At 41.6% G+C, this 22,270-nt stretch overlaps 1 protein-coding gene across 1 annotated transcript in view; it reads left to right on the forward strand.

Moving 5' to 3' along the window:
* Positions 1 to 22,270, forward strand: part of LOC144761885 (mucin-like protein) — a 507,595-nt gene that overhangs the window by 244,208 nt on the left and 241,117 nt on the right. The window contains exon 14 of the mRNA XM_078647097.1: positions 1,080 to 1,196. Coding sequence (XP_078503223.1) covers positions 1,080 to 1,196 — 117 coding nt within the window. The remainder of the gene's footprint in view (positions 1 to 1,079; positions 1,197 to 22,270) is intronic.

Here is a 22,270-nt window from a genome sequence, read left to right on the forward strand (position 1 = left end):
ATACTAGGAACTCATAGGCAAGTTAAGCACAACATTTAGGGATACAAGAATTTTAGTCATATTCAAAGAGGGAGCACAGGCTTTTCCTCCTGTTTAGCAGGGGTAAATTGCATAGAATTCTAAGTCCAACAAACGTGTAGGGTCCAGAAAAAGATGATCGAATGAAAGATGTCCCACTCCATGATTCTCCATTCCCTATTCCCTTTTTAAATATATTTATTTATTTCATGTCTTACGAGGGCACAGCAGCTGCAAAGGACTACCATGTCTCTTGCTTCGTTTTTCGGCACCGCCACACACTTTGTTTCCACTTTCATTTGTACTTTTAAATTACTATTCTAACATGGACATGTTAGATCAGAAAATTAATAATGAGAAAACAGTGGCTGTGCATCATGTTGCATGTAGAAGCATACATGCAACATGACACAAACTTGGGAAACTTATGGCTTGCAAGCTCATAGACAGCTATCTTGGGATAGGTGTTTTCTAGAGAAAACCCATTACAAGATTTCTAGCCACTCATGCACATGCGAATGGCAATGTAAGAAGTCAATAGCTCGGCCTTTACAGCCAAAACCTATTGGCTTTGCCAATGCTCATTCTGGTTTTGTCAAATATTTGGTAAACAAAATTTTGTGAACTTCCTCACCTTTGCCTGTGCACCGTGTCTTTCTCAATATTCCATAATAATACTAGATCTTAGTTCATATTTCCTTCCTTATCATCTCTTTTGAGGTTTTAGTTTAAATTCATTAATTACATTTAATTTATTAAGCGTTAATGCATCCTCTCAGCATGTTGTGACTTGCTTATTGTTCTAGATTTATCAGGTATTTTGATTCTAAAGCACTTCCAAAAGTGTGATAAAGTCAAGATTGTGTAGGCACTGGAGAGCCTCTAGTACTCTACAGCTGCTACTTTGTGTTGATAACATGAAGGCAATTCAACAGCAAGGTTTACTATTTGTTCTTGTGTAAAGGTGCCAGTTCTATTGTGTTGTGCATCAGCAAATACTTTACTTCTACTATAATGAAGCACTTTTTACATTACCTTTCTGTTTTCATTTGGACTTTCAGACATTGATGAATGTAGTGAAACTCTGGCATGCAAAAATGCCAAATACGATTGCAAAAACACGTTTGGATCATTCAAATGTTCGTGCAGATACACAACTGACAAGAATGATGGCTGTGGTAAGCTAATGATTGTTTTGTATCCCATTCCTCACAATCAATATCCTGATAAACTATACGAAATGGAACCAAAGGCACCCTTGTATTTTTCTAAGTATGCATGCTAATGTATTAATCTTTGTAACAGTATGTAGTAGCTGGGCAATGCACATTATCAGTGTACTGAAACCATTTGCAGCCATTCTGATAACAGCAAGACCACCCGCAGCAAAAACAAACATAATAATGTTTCAACCCTCTATTTGTTGGTGCAAGAGCATATATATATATATATATATATATATATATATATATATATATATTACCTACTGGCGATCGCTAGTAGGTAGTTGTAGTTAGGATCTAGTTTCCATAGGGAGAGCATTTTTTTATTTGCGTATAACTTTGGCGTAGTTTGACTAATCATCTCAAAAGTTTTAAAACTAGTTTGAAGCTCACTTCAGCTGCTGTCTTTACAATTTCAGGGTGATCCGTCAAGCGGCAGCCTAGAAAAATGGGGGGTCACAAAATGTTTTTTCTCCATGTTAATTTCAATAGAAAATATTTGACACGACTACAGCCGGAACTGCTGAACACCAAATTTGGCAGAAAGATAGCTCTTGGTTCAGAAAGCAACTTTTTTGTTAAATCGTGTACACACACTGAATAGTTGCTGAGACATTCCTAGCTGTATATGGTGGGACCCGGTAGATCTGCGACTCCTCCCTATCTCGTACTTGTATCTGATTGGCTGCCAACACTTCTGATTGGCTGCCAACACTTCAAACCAAGAAGGGTTGGCAGCCATCTTGTTACTCGGTTGACTTGAGTCACACAAAAAAAGATTTAAAAAAAGGAAAAGGGGGCAGGGTAGAAACATCTAACTACCTAGGCCTCTTGGGGTGTCCCACAGGGCCCCCAGAGCGCTAAAAACTTAAAAAAAAAGAAAGTTCAGCAGCAGTCATGCTGGATCCGCGATTCCCACAAAATAAAAAACAAAGTGCGGTCTCCCGTGCAACATTTACTATAGGCCCTCAGGTGGGCCAGATCCCGGGGGCATGTTTAAATAAGTAAGAGGTGGGCACCCAGGGCCACCCTGCTAGAATACCTAAAGCCCCAGAAATGCCACTCACCGGGGCATTTTTTGATATTTATGTGGGGGTTGTTCTAGCGGTAACCCCCACGTCCAGAACTAAAGTGGACATTTTACCCCGACAAGTAGTGTGCCAGGAGGTGTGTTTGCAGAGTGGTGGCAAAAGGCGGTGTGGTCTCTTATGACCTCCCAGCAATCCAGCTGTGTGGGTCTCACTGGAGGTAACAGGAGGGCTAGTTGGCCCCAATGATCCTCAGAGCCAAGGGGACATCAACCACCAGCTAGTAGAGCACCAGGAGGTACTTTTGCAGAGTGGTAGAGAAACGGGGCGCGGCCACTGGAAACCTCTCAGCAAACCCACTGTGTGTGACTTGTTGGAGGTTATAGGAGCGGTAGTTTGCCCCCAAGGACATTCTTGGGTGCAAACTACCCCTCCTGCGTTGCTAAGAGTTCTTCGGAGGCCACGCCCCCTTTATTCACAACTCTGCAAACAAGCCTCATGGTGCACTACTGGTTGGGGGATGTAGTCCACTTTACTCCTGAGGGGCCTTGAGGGCCAAGAAGCCCTCCTTGTACCTCCTGTAAGGCCTACACAGCAAAATTCCTGAGAGCTGTTTGGAGACCCAGCCCCCTTTCTCCTCCACTCTGCAAATGTGACTGCTAGTTTAAAAACCTTAGAAATTCACTGCAAAAACAAAGGTTACAGGGATGTTATAGTTAGCAAATAGAATTTGAAAAACCTTAGAAATTCACTAAAGAAAACAAAGGTCACAGGGACATTATAGTTAGGGTCAGATTTCACTCGTACAAAACCAGTGAAATTCAGCCATTATAGTTAGCTGAGCTAACTATAACTCATGCCCCAGCAATGCACTGCTTCTGACCTCACTTTTTACATAACTCATTACATGGTCAGTGACATTACTGATGACATCACTGATGACATCTCAAATTACATCACTGATGATATTACTAATGACATAACAAATACAGGATCTCTGACGTACTCACTCATACCCCATATAACCTTTCATACACCCACTCCAACTTCCATACTACCATTCTCAAACTAATTCACACACCCATTTCAGTACTTACAAAGCAACTCACTGATTTATAGATCAGCCCACATATCTACTCACTCACCCATACAGCCACTCATATACCTATTCACTCACTAATACAGCCATTAACATAGCCACTCTTGCACCTACACAGCCACTCAAACATTGAGTCAGTCACCTATAGAGCTACTCACACGCCTAGTAACTCACCCATACAGTCAATCACACAGTCATTTACTCACCCATTAAGTTACACAAACCTACTTACTTACTCATACAAATGCTAAAACACTTATTCACCTATACAGTCACTGACAGAAGCACACACTCACCCATATAGCAATGCTCACATTCACTCACTTACCGAAATAGTCACTCATAAACCCTATCACTCGCATATTGTCAGGTTTGTCAGTCACGCATGACCAGCAAACTATAAATATGGCTGTCTCCAGCTATTGCGCATGGGCGAGAGCCGGCCGGGAGACCAAATACTCGTTGATCCCGAGCAGAGACGCTTTGTGTCGCAGCGGTGTCTCCTATACTGCCATTCCAGCTCTAGGCTTCCTAAATCTTCTGAAGGTCAACGCTACGCCGGTTATTCGCTCCAGCCCCCTAGGGAGCATTCTCTAAATCAACGAGATAAAACAAAGAAAAGCTGCATAAAGTCAATTGGTAAAGCGCTTTTGCGCTGACTTCATTAACTATTATGCAAAGCTTATTATGTACTTATCTGACATGGGCTCTGAGTTTATGGAGGTCTGTTCTAGCTGCTAATCATTATTTAAAGTTCTGTAGATTCCTAGAACAAATAAGGGACATTGTTAGGTCTGCCTGAAGTTAAGGTGGATATAATACAGTGCATTATAGAGTGTCTCAGAGAACCTTATGTTCTTTGAAACAACTCGGGCCTGTCATTATGTCGATAGGTGGGTGTTTGTACAGTTTTCCCTCTACAATATTTTATACTTTGCTCTTCAAGTATGAACACTTTATTAGTTGTATATTTTTCCTTTTCTAGACATAAATGCCCTTTTGCTTACTCCAGTTGCCAGAACAAATGAAAGAAAGGAATTATTCAGGGACATACATACATAAATAAAGATGACATATTGTAGTATTAGAAATACCCTGTATACCTACCTTTTCTTCTATTTTCTCTCTTAACAGCTATTTCTCTTGGCTGACTGGTTCTGTCCCAGAGTGGGGTGCAACGTAGGATCTTTTGTTTTCCTCCTTGTTTTCGCCCTTCTTCCTCGGGTTACTGTTCGTACTTTGACTCAGTTGGGTATATTCGGTGACCAGGAGAGCTTGAGGACTTTTTGTCATTTGCATGACGTTTGTGATGAAATGTTAGTAGAACAAGATACCTATACAGCCTTTCACATACCTATTTACTCAGCCATATACCACTGATACATCCACTCACCCACACAGCCATACATACACTCACTCACCTAATCAGTCCCTCACACAAAGTCATTAAGCCATATAGCCACTGACTCACCCTCGCACTCATCCATACAGGCAGTCACACATCCCCTCACCCAGCCACACAGACACTCATACAGGTACTCAGACAACCAGTAAATTACCCATACTGCCACTCACGTACCCACTCACCAACCCATACAGCCACTTAGACACCAACTGACAGACTGATACAGACATTCACACACCCTAGTTACTCACTCATACATTCAGTCACACACCCACTGAATCATCCATACAGGTACTTATACACCCACTGATTCATCAATGCACCATTATATATATATATTCAACACCCATAATTTTTTTTAAAACACTCACAGTCACTGAATGATGTCATTTCAGAAATTGTCAGGGATGTCACTGACCATGTCATGAGTTATGTAATATGTGAGGCCATAAGCAGTGCATTGCGGGGTGCGAGTTAAGGTTAGCTCTGCTAAACATAACAGCTGAATTTCACTAGTTTTGTATAAGTGAAATCTGACCTTCACTATAACGTCCCTGTGAATTTTTTTTTTTTATGAATTTCTGAGTTTTTTTTAATGCTCATTCCTAACTATATGTAAACTAGAAATCTTCTTGAGTAATCTCAGCTATATTTATTGGTCAAATGTCCTTGCCGTGACTCTGCCGGTCAAAGTTCCCCGAATGCGACTTCGACATTTGACCAATAAATATAGCTGGGATTACTCAAGAAGATTTGTGATCAAAAGACACCTCGACTTATATCTGAGTGCCCAGTGCACTGCTCCAGTGACAACTGGATTTCAAGGAAATCAGTTCACCTTCGATTTGGTCACATTAAGTTGTCGTCCCAAGGGTCATCGTTACATATTTAATTATTCGCCCTGAAGATGGTCTTGTGAATTGACTCGGTAAGACTGAAACGTCGACCTATACATCCATTTCTGTGCTATTGACATCTTGCTATCAGTGACTTACCACTATTGTAGCAGTAGTCATTGTTTCTATACGTAACAGTTTGGACTTTGTCTTCTGTATTATAGGAAAGACTGTTGTATTCCTTGTACATTAGATTTGTTTTGTCTGTTTAACTCTCATGACTGATCAAGAACCCTTATGATTTCGCAACAAATAATAACATTTTTGATAAACAATCTCCTTGTGCTGCTTATCTTTTTCTTCATTTTCTTAGCTAGTGTGGTAGCTATTTATATGTTTTTAATAATTGAATATTTGAATCAAACACAGCGACTGATATTTGCAGTCTGAATCTCAAACTTTAAGTATAGATTCCACATGCTGTATATTACATCACAAAATAAATCCCTTGCTGGCAATTTCTAGTTTACATATTGTCTGCCAAAGCCCGCGAGGATATATTGGGTCACCCACTTTCTTTTTTCATTCCTAACTATAACATCCCTGTAACCTTTGGTTTTTTCCAGTGAATATATATATATATATATATATATATATATATATTCACTGGTAAAAAAACAAAGGTTAAAGGGATGTTATAGTTAAGTTCTAGCGATTATAGTTACCTGAGCCAACTATAATTTATGCCCCCTTAATGCACTGCTTATGACCTTACAAATTGTATCCCTCAGGAGATGGTCAGTGACATAACTGATGACATCATCCACAGAACCCCTCACACACCCACTCACACCCCCAAATAACCTCTTGTATGCCTACTCAAACACCCACACAACTGGTCCCATTCACAGATCCATATTAACACTCATATACCCGTCACTCAGTCATTAAGCCAATCACACACTCAACACACTCACACATCCACTCACTCACATAGCCACTCACACAACTACTCCCTAATCCATTCAGCTACTCATACAACCAGTCACTTACCTATACAAGCACTCACATAGACACACACTCACCCATACAACTATTCACACATCCATTTATTCACCTATACAGTCATTCACTCACCCATACAAGCATGCACACACCCACACAACCACTTACATAACCATGCACATATCCATACTAGCACTCACACATCCACTCACTCACTCATACATCTGTTCGCACAAACACTTACTCGACAATACACTAACTCACACACTAACTCACTTGAGCAAAAATGCACTCAAACAACTACTCACTCCCCCATACAGCCACTTACTTATACAGCCATTCACTCACTCATACAGCCATTTAGACACCAACCCACTCACCCATACAATCATATACACATCCACTCAACCACCCATTCAGCCACTCACACAGTCACTTATTCACTCATACAACCACTGACACACCCTCTCACTCACCAATACAGTCACTCACATAGACACTCACTCACCCACATAGATACTCACATACCTAGTTATACACCTATACAGCCACTCAGTCACCCACACAGGCTCTCAGACACCCACTCACTCACAGATACACACATTCGCACAGCCACTCACATAATATATATTAGAAATAGTATCACTCATTAATAGTACAGAAAGTATACTGTTTTACCTTTTGTAGTCATTTGGCATATAACACTCATAAACTTTTGGAAAACACTCACACTCACTGCTGGAAGATGTAATCAATGATGTCATCAGGGATGTCACTGAGATGTCATCAGTGATTTCACTGACAATGTCACAAGAGATGTAATGTGTGGTTACATACCCATTCACGCATCCATACAAGTACTCACACAATCGCTTATCCACAACACATCCATTCAGACAGATACATACTCTCCAATACAGCCACTAACATACCAACTCACTTAACCAAAATCCCACTCAAAGAGCCACTCACTCATCCATACAGCACACTTACACACCCAGTCACTCACTCATACAGCAATTCAGACACCCACTAACGCACCCATACAGTTACTCACACACACACTCATCCACCCACTCTCTCACCAATACAACTTCTCACACAGCCACTCACTCACCCACACAGTAACTCATACACCCACTTATATACCCATCCAGCATCTCAAACACCCACTCACACACCTATATAAGCACTCAAATACCCACTCACACACAGATAAAAAACGTCACTCACATATTATATGTTAAAAGTAGAATAGCTCATTATCAATCATTAGTAGTACACCTAGTTTGCTGATTAAACGTTTGGAGTAGCTTAGTATCTATATTTAACACACATATATTCTTAGAAAACATTTACACTTACTGGATGATGTCATCAGTGATGTCATTTGAGATGCCATCAGTATTGTCACTGACCATGCCATGAGTGATGTAATATCTGAGGCTGTAAGCAGTGCATTGCGGGGGCATAAGTTATAGTTACCTCAGGTAACGACAACTTCTGAATTTCACTGGTTTTGTATGAGTAAAATCTGAGCCTGACTATAAAGTCCCTGTAACCTTTGTTTTTTTCACTAATATATACATCTATCTATCTATCTATCTATCTATCTATCTATCTATCTATCTATCTATCTATCTATCTATCTATCTATCTATCTATCTATCTATCTATCTATCTATCTATCTATCTATCTATCTATCTATCTATCTATCTATCTATCTATCTATCTATCTATCTATCTATCTATCTATCTATCTATCTATCTATCTATCTATCTATCTATCTATCTATCTATCTATCCATCTATCTATGTATCTCTCTCTCTCTCTCTCTCTCTCTCTCTATATATATATATATATATATATATATATATATATATATTCACTGAAAAAACCATAGGTTATAGACCATATATAGTTAGGAATTAGCATTTACAAAACCTTGAAAATTCACTGAAAAAACCATAGGTTATAGACCATATATAGTTAGGAATTAGCATTTAAAAAACCTTATTTTACTCACACAAAACCATTGAAATTCCATATATAGTTAGTTGTACTAACTACATATCGCGCACCCGCAATCCACTGCTGATGATGTCACATATTACATCATTCATGACATGGTCAGTGACATCACTGATGACATCTCAAATGACATCACTGATGACATCACTGATGACAACATCCAGTGACTGTATGTTTCTGTAAAGTTAAAATATGTCTTATATATTGAAGAATGAGTGGATGTATAAGTGTCTGGATGATGTATTTAGTAGGTGCATGACTGACTGTATAAGTGAGTGATTAAATGTGTCTCACTGAGTGCATGGGTTAGTGACTAAACTGTTTTAAATTGTGCACCATTGTGTCTGTTGTTTTGTAATCTGATGCAATTGTTGATCATTAGCTATATGACTAACTATATGGGTTATTGATTAGTTGGCCAAGTATTTGTATGGGAGACTGAGTGTGTGTGTGGGTGTCTGGGAGGTGTATGACTCTGTGCATAGATGTGTGAGCAGTTGATTCACTAGATGTATGGGTTCAAAAGTGCATGTGGAAACAGCTGTATGGGCGGTTTACTGTGTGCATGAGTGTATTGGTGAGTGAATGGATATCTCAGTGCTACATGTCAAAGTAAGTACATATGTAAAACACAGTACATGTGGTAGTTGACATATATAAATAACTGTGCATAAGAGCCAGTGAATGTGTGAGTGGCTGTATGGATTATTGTGAACTTGTATCAGGGATTGTATAACAGAGTAAATATGTGTTATTATATGTTTCAATAAGTAAGGTGTGAGGAAATGGAGGTGTGATTCATTCTTTGCAAGACTGATTAGGTGTGTGAGTAACTCCATGGATGAGGGACAGTCTGTGAGTGTCTGTTTACACTGAGTGTATCTAAGGTTATATTAGAGTCTGAAGAGGTTCATCGTATCATCACATGAATGATGTCATGAGTAATGTCAAATGAGATGTCATCAGTGATGTCATCAGTGATGTCATTTGAGATGTCATCAGTGATGTCATCAGTGATGTCACTGACCATGTCATGAATGATGTAATATGTGACATCATCAGCAGTGGATTGCGGGTGCGCGATATGTAGTTAGTACAACTAACTATATATGGAATTTCAATGGTTTTGTGTGAGTAAAATAAGGTTTTTTAAATGCTAATTCCTAACTATATATGGTCTATAACCTATGGTTTTTTCAGTGAATTTTCAAGGTTTTGTAAATGCTAATTCCTAACTATATATTGTCTATAACCTATGGTTTTTTCAGTGAATTTCATAGGTTTTTAATAGCAAATCTTTATAAAAATAATACATTTTAAATCGAATTTTATATTTTATAATTTTTTTATTTTTTTTTTATATTATTTTTGGTGCGCTCCCGGGGCGCGGACAGGTGAACGCACGGGTAAGCGCAATCTTGCGGCGCGCCCCGGGGCGCGTACTGATGCGCGTCCCGGAAGCGCTATTGCCGCAAACGAAAACAACATCGTGACGTATCGCGTAGCCGCCACGCCTTGCGTCATAAGACACGTATCGCGTAGCCGCAAGATGCGTCTTATGACGCACCGCGTAAGCGCATACGATCGCGCAACGTAAGCGCCCCGATGCGCTTACGATACACGCCCGGGACGCGCCCCGGGGCGCGTAGCGTAAGCGCGTCAAACCATGTGACTTTAAAATAACACTTTTCATTGGTTCAGAACTTTTTTTTTTCCAAATTGTGTGAAACCCACCCATTTCTCTCACTATTGCTTTGTACTTGGAGAGAGCAAGAGCTGTTCTGTCTACTCTATCTCCTACTTTTCTGATCTCCAGCAATGGCTGCAAGAGAGTCATCCAGCAGTGATTCAGATGGATTTTTAGATGAGGACCCTCCTCAGCAAAAGAAAAAAACCCATTTCATCTGGAAATTTTACGACATCCCTGAAGGACAGAAAAAAGTCAACGCTCCCAAAGTAACCTGCAAAATATGTGGGAGTAGTTTATCCAGAGGCAATCCTCTGAAAAAATATAGTTTTGGGAATGCTAATTTGATCAGGCATGTGAAAAGAAGACACCCTAACAACTTTGCCAGGGAGAGTGTCAGAGAGCTGGCACGGAATGTACCAACAGATGGCGGCAGCACCTCCACTGGTGGAGCAACACCTTCGGGACCACCCCGTGGAAGAATGGTCCCTAACATTCAGCCGGTGTTTGCAGGCATCAAATTTTTGTGCACGGAGTGTGACGAACTGCTCTGCTATGGGGAGCAGAGTGTTGAACTCATTGCCCTAAAGAAACAGCAACACCGCTGCTCTTCCAGTCCCTAAATTTTCTAATTTTTTTGCTCCTGTTGAGCAGTTTTGGAATCCTTGTTTTTGTTTTTCCCTTGACAAAAATCCCAAAAAAATATAAAATTGTTTTAAAAAGTCTAAAAAAATTATAAAACAACAAAAACAAAAAAAATATATATAAAACAACAAAATCAAAAAAAAAGTTCTTTTCAGAACTACCTCCAATTTATAAAAAGAAGCTTTTTTTTTTAAAAAAAAGTCTGTCATTTTTAATCTCCATGGTACGCTCCCCCGTACGCTCCCCGGTGCGCGTACCGGGCGCTCCCCCCCACGAAAATCGAATTTGTTTAAAAAAATTTTTTCACCCGCGGGAGCCTTTTATGGCCCCCACATCAAAAGTAGGGGGTCAGGGGGGTGTACCCTGCCCCCTTTTGCTCATTTCCCCCCTTTGATTCTTGCCACCTCTTGTGTCTCAATCCTACCGAGACACAAGATGGCGGCCGCTGCGGACTGTTTAGAATGTTTACAGACACCCGAGAACCAATCAGCTTGCCGTGCGCAAGTCGCGTGGCGCGCCTGGAGCGCTCCCCGGTACGCGTACCGGGCGCGGCTCTAGATATATATCTTTTTTTAAACCTAATTTACTCAAAATTCACAGGACCACATATCTTGAGACCTAGCAAAGGCACATTGGGCAAACAATATCTACAATTTTGCCAAGTTTCGTGGAAATCCATTCAGCCGTTCGAGCTAAAAGTGAGGCCAACCGCCCTATGGAAAATTACATGGCAAAAACACGTTTTGGGACCCCCCTTTTTTCTCGGCCCCCCCTTGATGACCCCCCCCCAAATTTTTAGGGGCTGCTCAGAAACAAAATGTTCCATTTTCCTGAAAATTTCAGCCAATTCCGTCCACAAACGCCAAAGTTATTAGACATAGAATTTTCAAAAATCCCATAGAGAAAAAATCCTAACTATATATACCTACTGGCGACCGCCAGTAGGTAATATATATATATATATATATATATATATATATTACCTACTGGCGGTCGCCAGTAGGTATATATAGTTAGGATTTTTTCTCTATGGGATTTTTGAAAATTCTATGTCTAATAACTTTGCCGTTTGTGGACGGAATTGGCTGAAATTTTCAGGAAAATGGCACATTTTGTTTCTGAGCAGCCTTTGAAAATTTGGGGGGGGTTCGTCAAGGGGGGGCCGAGAAAAAAGGGGGGTCCCAAAACGCGTTTTTCCCATGTTAATTTCCATAGGGCGGTTGGCCTCACTTTTAGCCCGAACGGCTGAATGGATTTGCACGAAACTTGGCAAAATTGTAGGGACTGGTAGCCCGATGTGCCTTTTGTAGGTCTCAATATATGTGCTCCAGTGGATTTTGAGAAATTAACGTTTAAAAAAAGATATATATCTGTAACAGCGGACCTGGCAGCGTCCCAGGACGCGTACTTTACGCGCAACGGAGCTTTGTGAAGCGAAGCTGATTGGTTCTCCGGCGTCTGTCAACATTCCAAAAAGTCCGTAGCGGCCGCCATCTTGTCTCTCGGTAGGATCGAGAGACAAGAGGAGGTCAAAACAAAGGGGGAAATAACTATAAGGGGACATAGTAGATCCTCGCTGACCCCCTAGGTTTGATGTGGAGGTTTTAAAAGGGCCCCGCGGGGCAAAAAAAAATAATAAAAATAATAATTGAACGGCTGAATGGATTTGCACGAAACTTGGCAAAATATTAGGGACTGGTAGCCCGATGTGCCTTTGCTAGGTCTCAATATATGTGCTCCAGTGGATTTTGAGAAATTAACGTTCAAAAAAAGATATATATCTGTAACAGCGCTCCGCTTCGCGTAACGGAGGTTTGCGAAGCTGATTGGTCATTCTGTCACTGGGCTATAGTTGGGCTACATCTGGCTGATATTTGGGCTACATTTGTTTTTTTGTGTGTCTGGCGGCCATCTTTGGGCTACATTGGGCTACATTGGGCTTCATTGGGCTACATTCGGCTAATTAGCAAATAGCTCATCGCAAACTAGGAATGGTAAAGAATCGCTATTTATTCCTTAAAGTTCGCTATTTAGGAAATGCAAATAACTTTGATGATACATATGGCGGTTCATCTCTAACAAGATAAGAAGCATAGGGATAGATTTATGATGACTGGCGCATCACCAGGGATGTGTTAGTCATTCTGTGCCGCTGTTCCGTCACCTATGGTGTGCTGCATTTACAATGCGGCGCATCACGGGGCAAAAACAGCACAGATGCGTGATGTATCTGTGCCGTAAAGGTGGCGCATTGCTGGAGTTGTATCGCAAGTGTGATGAAGGTCCAGCAAGGGTCGGGGGTGCCCCTGTCGCAGGGTTTCTGTTCTCACACAGAACTGTGGACAGAGGATTGGAACCTCGGCGAATTAGGGTGTCCCAAAACTCACGTTAGTAATCAAAAACTATTTAGCAAGCTAGGTACAGTGTCACATTGGATATAACAAACTCTCAATGTTTAGACAATCCATAATATGAACTTATAGTACCTCAGGATACGTGGAACTCATGAACAGTCGGTCGTTATATATTTCTTAGAAACCAGAACATGGAGTTAAGAAGAACACATGTGTATTTGAAATGTTTATTTACTAATGCCGTCTTCTCAGGCGTAGTACCTTAGATAATAAAAGTACACATATTATCAGTAGCAAAATTACCAGCATAGTTACTAGTACATAAAAAGTGAATGGTGATAGTATGTTAACATGCTGTAAATGAATAAGAGTTAGCAACACTTATAAGCAGCCGCGGGCCGTGGAGGGAGTTACGGTGAGGCAGGGAGGCGGGGAGGGGGAGAAGCAGGGTGGAGAATACAAGTACACATATTATCAGTAGCAAAATTACCAGCATAGTTACTAGTACATAAAAAGCGAATGGTGACAGTATGTTAACATGCTGTAAATGAATAAGAGTTAGCAACACTTATAAGCAGCCGCGGGCCGTGGAGGGAGTTACGGTGGGGCAGGGAGGCGGGGAGGGGGAGGGGCAAGGTAGAGAGGGCTCCACCCTGCTTCTCCCCCTCCCCGCCTCCCTGCCTCACCGTAACTCCCTCCACGGCCCGCGGCTGCTTATATCTCACCCTCCCTAATACACATATTATATTATTTGCTAAGAAGGTCTCTTTGTGTTGGTTTAGGGCGTGCCCATACTTTAGTGTCTTAGATTTGAAGGAATCACATCAGCATACACCAGCTCTCTCTTCATGTGAACCGCATCAACTGTTGTGTATGTGTGTTCGGCAAAGCAATATAAAACCCGCCTCATGCCCAGAATTGGCAGAAGTTGCACTTATGTTATGAGTATGAAGTCGTGGAGATCAGACCTCATAACAATTCTGTATCGTGTTGTTCTTGAAACTTTAGCACTCGCTGTACAGATATAGTTTAACAAGTAAAGCAGATAGTAGACCAATAACATATTATTCTCATGTAAACCACGATGAACTACTAGGTGGAAAGCTAAAGCAACAACTAAATGTCGTGTGCAGAAGTTGCAAAAAAGGAAAAATGGCGTTTAAACCGGTAATGAGCCCATGCTAACTTAACACGGTGTAAAGATATCCAGGACCTAGATGACACCTCCTCATGATCCGGAAACGAACTGAATAAGATAATAGAAGTGCCATCTCATGAGAGCAGATTGCAAGTTTATATGTGGACGGTCCGCAAGGTAAAGCATTAAAAACTAGGAAAATTCAATGCTAAAGAAAAATAAAACAGCCAAGTACTTTATCGAGTCTTAAGCCAATAGGCAAGGTAAATAATAAAAACTTGACAATTAAGTCAATGAATTGTCAATGAAATGCTAGTACTCAGCATATGAAACATGAAAAAGGTCTATGACATAACTGTGTATGCAAAATAAGCTGCAACAGCCTCCAACAGGAAGTCACCGTCTTCATCCGAAAACAGTTCAGCCATCCAATTTAAAAGCGGAAAAGAACATACGTGCTCTCCCAGCACCGGATCCTCTATCACCATCAGAGGACAGCTCGGTGGGTTTTCAAGAAAGCTGTGTTCCAAGAAAGACTGTGCTGCCGCCAGTAAATTCCAGGGACCAAGTAGTCCATGCATCAATGCCACAGCCATAATCCTTTCGCCAGGACAAATCAACTCGTGAGTAATGATAGGAGTCATCAGCTGATTAAAGTCGACGTCAGGAGAAACCGGTCCGCAGAGACACAAATCAATGGCCCAATCGAAATCACAGGTCAGGCAGTGAAATACAGGCTGGACACAGGTGAAGTAGGAGAACCGAAAAGATAATCCATATGCCGTGCTTAATATCGCCAACGGCATTGTGCCATAATATTCTAGCATGCGATTGCGGAACAGTGTCAGCAGCTGCAGGGTCGGAGGTTGCATAGGAGGGACATCCATATTTAAAAATGTAAAAAAGCACAAGAGCGTCCGCTGGTAATGCAAGTAAAAATGCAATCCACGAACCAGAGTGGAGAAAATGGAATGAAAGGGAGCAGGGATGACTCCAAAGATTTTCTCAAATGAAGTCACGAGACCACTGGTAACAACTTTAAAAAAGTGTGCCAGGGATTTTGTGGAGGATGCGTTAAAGATAGTCGGAAACATGTTGCTGAAATTGAAAGGCAAACCTGTGTACGGGTGTTCGCTATGTGAAGTACGAAAGTTTCACGGGCCGAACTCAAGGCCACCTCTCTCTGAGACAAAAGAGCTCTTATTCTTGTCATGCCGTTGAAACGTGTCCCAAGGTTGGTATTTGTGGCCAGATTGAAAACTCCCTATGTTCATGTGTGGGAGGAAATAGAACATTTCTGCAGCAAATAACCCGTTCACTTACTGTTACGATAAAAGGAATACTTTTAATTAACTCAGAACAATCTTCATTATTGAGCATCAAATAACTACCATTTTCCAACAACTTGAACGTGGGGATGATAGCAGGAACTGGCGTGCCTTGCAACACGCAAGCCATATTTGGTCGGTGTTTGTTGCATGAATCGTGTAACTGTATGTGCCTACACATTAGTGAATGATCTGGCGTCTCAGTGCATTCCTCTCCATTCAGATAAACTTCTTGATCATCTTTGAAACATCTGTATGTGTATGGAAGCGACCAGACCTCATGAACAAAAGCACTACCTAAAGGTTCATAAAGACCTATTGGTATATATTTCATACAATTTGAAAACTTATATAAAGCAAAAGGCAGCGTTAATAAACCGTGGATAAGGCATGTTGCCAAAAAACCCGCAATCCTCTGCTGATGATGTCACTGAGCATGTCATGAATGATGTAATATGTGACATCATCAGTAGTGGATTATGGGTAATAGTATCTCTAGTTTACTCCCCTATAGCTGTCTTTCTTTTAACATAAGTGTGTGTTTCCTTCCCTTATACTTACTGTTTTTGGTTCGCTTCCAGTTCGCGTACCAGCGAGCGAACTAGGAAGCGAACTAAGAGAAATAGAGGTTGGCACAGTTCCAAATATTGTACCAATTTTTTAATAACGGGGAGGTAGTTCTGAAAAGAACTTTTTTTTTTTTTTTTCTGAACATTTTTTTAATGTTTTTGAATTTTTCGGAACAGTTTTATATTTTTTTGGGTTTTTCTTGGAGGGGGCAATGAAAACGATTCATTGTAAAGGGCTCAACAGGAGCAACAAAACAAAAAAAAGAAGTATTTATTATTTTGGGCGTTTCGGACAAACTTGCATATGATAGTCAATAGCTCTGTTGATCAGAGTGATGCTTCTTTCTCCGTAGGAAATGAATCCATCGCAAAATACGCAGGTGTGTTTTACTTCACCAAATCTCATTTGTATATTTGGCACCATCTCCCTGCCCTCTGGTCCCGTTACTTCCGGTACAACAGATCTTCTGGCCATAATAGGGAGATTATCTAGGTCGTTCCGAAACTGTGCAGCACTGTAGTTGTTAGGATGCCACCTAGTCATATGGCGATGCATTGTGTAGTTTCCGAAACTGTATTTTTTGTCGGTCCCTCTGGACAGTCTATCTTGACATATAAGGCAAGTTACGTATCTTGCATTTACTTTTTTCTGACCTTTGGGAATTTTAAAAAATTGCCAAATGAAGTTTTCTTTCCGGTGAGACGTCTTGGGCTGCTCAGGCAAAAACTGCCTCTCTTCGTGCTCGTCCTCCTGTTCCTCTTCTTCTTCTTCTTGTTGAATTACAACTTGAGCAGGTGGTCCACTCTTCCTTGGATGTGGTGGAGGTGGTGGGGAAGCACCAGCTGAAGCTACTAAAGAAGCCATTGCTCAGTGATCACAAAGGGTCTTTCTCTCACAATGATGAAAGTCAGAGTGAGGAAAGAAGGAGGGATTTTCATCATTTGGGAAAAACAAGAGTTCTCAACCAATCAAAAGTGTTCATTTTAGATTATATGACCTAGTCTTACATCATTAGGAAACCAAAAGTGAAATGAACCAATGAAAAGTGTTATTACCAAGTCACATGACTTGCTGTGTTTACGTTAAGCGCTTTGCAGGGCCTCCCGGTTTGCTTCCAGAAACCTGCGCTTTGGCACTCGCTTCGCGTACCAGTTCGCTAACGTAGCACGTCATATGACGTATCACGCGACAACGTGGAACGTCATGCGGACGGGAGGCGTCACGATGTTGTTTTCTAACGCGGCACTTGCGGTAAAGAAACGTTTACCGGCTCGCGGTCTATTTCGCGGCATCAAGGTCAGCTAACGGGAAGCTTCCCGATTCGCGAAGCGGGAACGAAGAAAAAAAAATATTTTAAAAAAAAATTATTCATAAACATATAAAATATATTTTTGGATTTAAAGAAGAATACATTTTACAGCTACAGATATTAGCTGTTAAAAAAACAATGAAATTCACAGAAAAAACCATAGGTTATAGACCATATATAGTTAGGAATTAGCATTTACAAAACCTTGAAAATTCACTGAAAAAACCATAGGTTATAGACCATATATAGTTAGGAATTAGCATTTAGAAAACCTTATTTCACTCACACAAAACCATTGAAATTCCATATATAGTTAGTTGCACTAACTATATATCGCGCACCCGCAATCCACTGCTGATGATGTCACATATTACATCATTCATGACATGGTCAGTGACATCACTGATGACATCACTGATGACAACATCCAGTGATTATGTGTTTCTGTAAAGTTTAAATATGTTTTACATATTGAAGAATGAGTGGATGTATAAGTGTCTGAATGAAGGTTTTAGTAGGTGCGTGATTGACTGTATGAGTGAGTGATTAAATGCGTCTTACTAAATGCACGGGTTAGTGACTAAACTGTCTGAAAGTGTGCATCAGTATGTCTGTTGTTGTGCAAGCTGCTGCATGTGTTGATCAGTAGCTATATAAGTAGCTATATGGGTTATTGATTGGTTGCACAAGTATTTGTATGGGAGACTGAGTGTGTGTATGGCTGGCTGGGAGGTGTGTGACTCTGTGCAGATCAATGTGTACTTGTATCAGTGATTCTATAAGAGAGTAAGTATGTGTTAGTATATGTTTGAAAATGTAAGGTACTCTATGTTTAACTGTGTAGATTAGAAAATGGAAGTGTGATTGATTCTTTACAGGACTGACTAGGTGTGTGAGTAACTCCATGGATGAGTGGCAGAGTGTGAGTGTCTGTATAGGTGTATGAGTGCATATGATAGTGTTGTAAAGATGAGTGATTGTATGTATGAATGATTGTATGGGTGAATGAGTGAATGTGTGTGTAGACGTAGGAATCAGTGAATGCGTATGTAGTAACTAGTATTGGTGTGTCAATGGTTTCAAAAATTATACTCTGTATTTAACACTGGGTGTAACAGAGGTTATATTAAAGTTGAGGAGATGCATTGTATTGTCACATTAATGATATCATCATTGATGTGACCATTGATGTCAAAAGAGATATCATCAGTGATGTCATTTGAGATGTCATCAGTGATGTCATCAGTGATGTCACTGACCATGTCATGAATGATGTAATATGTGACATCATCAGCAGTGGATTGCGGGTGCGCGATATATAGTTAGTGCAACTAACTATATATGGAATTTCAATGGTTTTGTGTGAGTGAAATAAGGTTTTCTAAATGCTAATTCCTAACTATATATGGTCTATAACCTATGGTTTTTTCAGTGAATTTTCAAGGTTTTGTAAATGCTAATTCCTAACTATATATGGTCTATAACCTATGGTTTTTTCTGTGAATATATATATATATATATATATATTCACTGAAAAAAGCAGGTTTTACAGGCGTTATAGTTAGGAATTAGCATTCAAAAAACCTTAGAAATTCACTGAAAAAGCATAGGTTTTAGGGACATTATAGTTAGTTGGACAATTGACTCATTTAAAACCAGAGAAATTCGCCAGTTATAGTTAGTTGAGCTAACTATAACTTGCGCGCCCGCAATGCACTGCTGATGACGTCACATATTACATCACTCATGACATGGTCAGTGACATCACTGATGACATCACAATAGCGACTCAATCTGAATTGTGAACACTACTGTCTGCCTTGTTAATTGAAGGCAGTACTCACACACACAACCATCAATACTTTTTCTCACTCCCTCTTTACAAAATACAACAACATAAATTACATAAAACTCTACAATAAATAAATCAAAACAATTCGAATTGGGATTTCATCTGTCCACAGTCTACACTATTCACTGTTCCTTTGGACTTGCAAGATGAATTTGGTCATTTTACTAAACCTATAACTCATCTAAAAAGACTTCTTCAAGCAAGTATACTACAGCCTTATAGCCCGCCGTAGCAGGCTATACCGGCTATTAAAGGCCCTCTCCAGCATTAAAGGCCCAAACAGAAGGCGAGGGCCTTTAACAAGGGGGAGGGACTATAATAGCCACTACAGCCCCGCTACGGAGGGCTATAAGGCTATTTGAACATTCTGCCACTAGAGGGTAGAATGTTCTAACAAATAAAGCCTTAAGAGAGCGCAAGGGGATTGGAATCCCTTTAGGCTCCCTGAAGCATTGTTCACAGCCAGAGCTGTGAACAAAAAAAACGTTGCAATGTTGGAGCTCCAGGCTTATACAAACCATTATAAGAACGGAGCTACTCCATTGTTTTCAATGGAGCTCCCAACATTCCAATGTTCTAATAACACAATATTGTGTATGTTTCAATAGACGTTCTAATCACTTAACTACTAGATTCTGTAATTAAACTATCACCACTCAATCTAAATTGTGAACCCTGCGAACCGCAGTCTAGACCAGATGCAGTGGTCAATAACAACTCACAGCCACATACCGTTGGATTCGATAGCACGGAGTTGGTAGCACCTGATCAGAGATGGTACACAGAAATCATCACATACTTTAACTTTTGACATCCTCAATCATACAATCAAGACCCATTTCACTGTTCGCACCTGCTGTACCACAGTATACTCCACCGACTACTGTCAACCAAGCCCAAGAATCATGTGCAGCAGTTAGCTATGGAAGCACAGAGTGTGATGCACCTCAACACATGAACTGCTGAGAAAAGCAAGCAGCAGGTAATATCGGACATCGTCCATTGTGGGATCAAAACACCGTTCCACTCTTGGAACCTAGAGTTCGTTGCAGCTGATCGAAGAGAGTACCTTCATCTCCACTTTCAAATGCAGTTCTAACATCGTCCATTGTGGAATCAACACACTGTTCCACTGTTGGGATCTAGAGTTGGTTGCAGCTGGTCGAAGGGAGTACCTCCATCTCCACTCTCAGATGCAGTTCTAACATCGTCCATTGTGGGATCAAGACAATGTTCCACTGTTGGTACCTAAAGTTGGCTGCACCTCATCGGAGGGGGTACACCGAAATTACCACAGACTTTAACTCCTGACATCCTCAATCATAGAATCAAGACCCCGTTTCATTGTTCGGACCTGCTGTACGGCGCTGTAGTCCAGCGACTACAGTCAACAAAGCCCAATAATCCTGTTCAGAAGGTAGCTACGGAAGCACAGACCGTGATGCACCTCAACGGAGGGAGTCCTATCAAAACCAAGCTGCAGATAATATCGGCCATCGTCCATTGTGGGATCAAGACACCGTTCCACTGTTTGGACCCAGAGTTAGTTGCAGCTGGTTGAAGGAACTACCTTCATCTCCACTCTCAGATGTAGTTCCAACATCATCCATTGTGGGATCAAGACACCGTTCCACTGTTAGGACCTACAGCTGGTTGTACCTGATCGGAGGGGGTACACACAAATCATCACAGACTTTCAATCAATCAATCAAGTCATTTATATAGCGCACTACTCACCCGTAGGGTCTCAAGGCGCTGGGTGGGAGGGGGGTGCCGTTACTGCTCGAACAGCCAGGTCTTGAGCTTCTTCCTGAAGGAGAGGTGGTCTTGGGTCAGGCGCAGGTCGGTCGGGAGTGAGTTCCAGGTTTTGGCGGCCAGGTAGGAGAAGGACCTTCCTCCTGTTGTCGCTCTTCGGATGCGGGGGACGGCGGCGAGGGCGTGGTTGGTTGATCTGAGGAGGCACTTGGGAGTGTAGAAGTTGATCCGGTTGTTGAGGTAGCTGGGGCCTTGGTCGTGTAGGGCTTTGTGCGCGTGGGTGAGGAGACGGAAGGTGATTCTCTTGTTGATCGGGAGCCAGTGTAGATCTCTCAGGTGTCCGGAGATGTGGCTGCGTCGGGGAATGTCGAGGATGAGTCTGGCCGAGGCGTTCTGGATCCGCTGCAGTCTCTTCTGGAGCTTGGCGGTGGTTCCGGCGTAGAGGGCGTTGCCGTAGTCCAGTCGGCTGGTGACGAGGGCCTGGGTGACCGTCTGCCTCGTCTCGGTGGGGATCCACCGGAAGATCTTACGTAGCATGCGCAGGATGTTGAAGCAGGAAGAGGAGACGGCGTTTACTTGTCTGGTCATGGAGAGGGAGGAGTCCAGGATGAAGCCCAGGTTGCGTGCATGGTCTGTCGGTTTGGGTGCGGTGCCCAGGGCGGGGGGCCACCAGGAGTCGTCCCAGGCGGAGGGCGAGGAGCCCAGGATGAGGACCTCCGTCTTGTCCGAGTTCAGTTTCAGGCGGCTGGTCGTCATCCATTCGGCTACATCTCTCATCCCTTCGTGCAGGTTGGCTCTGGCGGTGGCGGGGTCGTTGGTCAGGGAGAGGATCAGCTGGGTGTCGTCGGCGTAGGAGATGATGTTCAGGTTTAACTTCTGAAATCCTCTTTCATTTAATTAAGACCCCGTTTCACTGTTCAGACCTGCTGTACCGCGGTGTAGTCCAGCGACTGCAGTCAACCAAGCCCAATAATCATATGCAACA

Source organism: Lissotriton helveticus, chromosome 6 (assembly GCF_964261635.1).
Source record: "Lissotriton helveticus chromosome 6, aLisHel1.1, whole genome shotgun sequence".
NCBI lineage: Eukaryota > Metazoa > Chordata > Amphibia > Caudata > Salamandridae > Lissotriton > Lissotriton helveticus.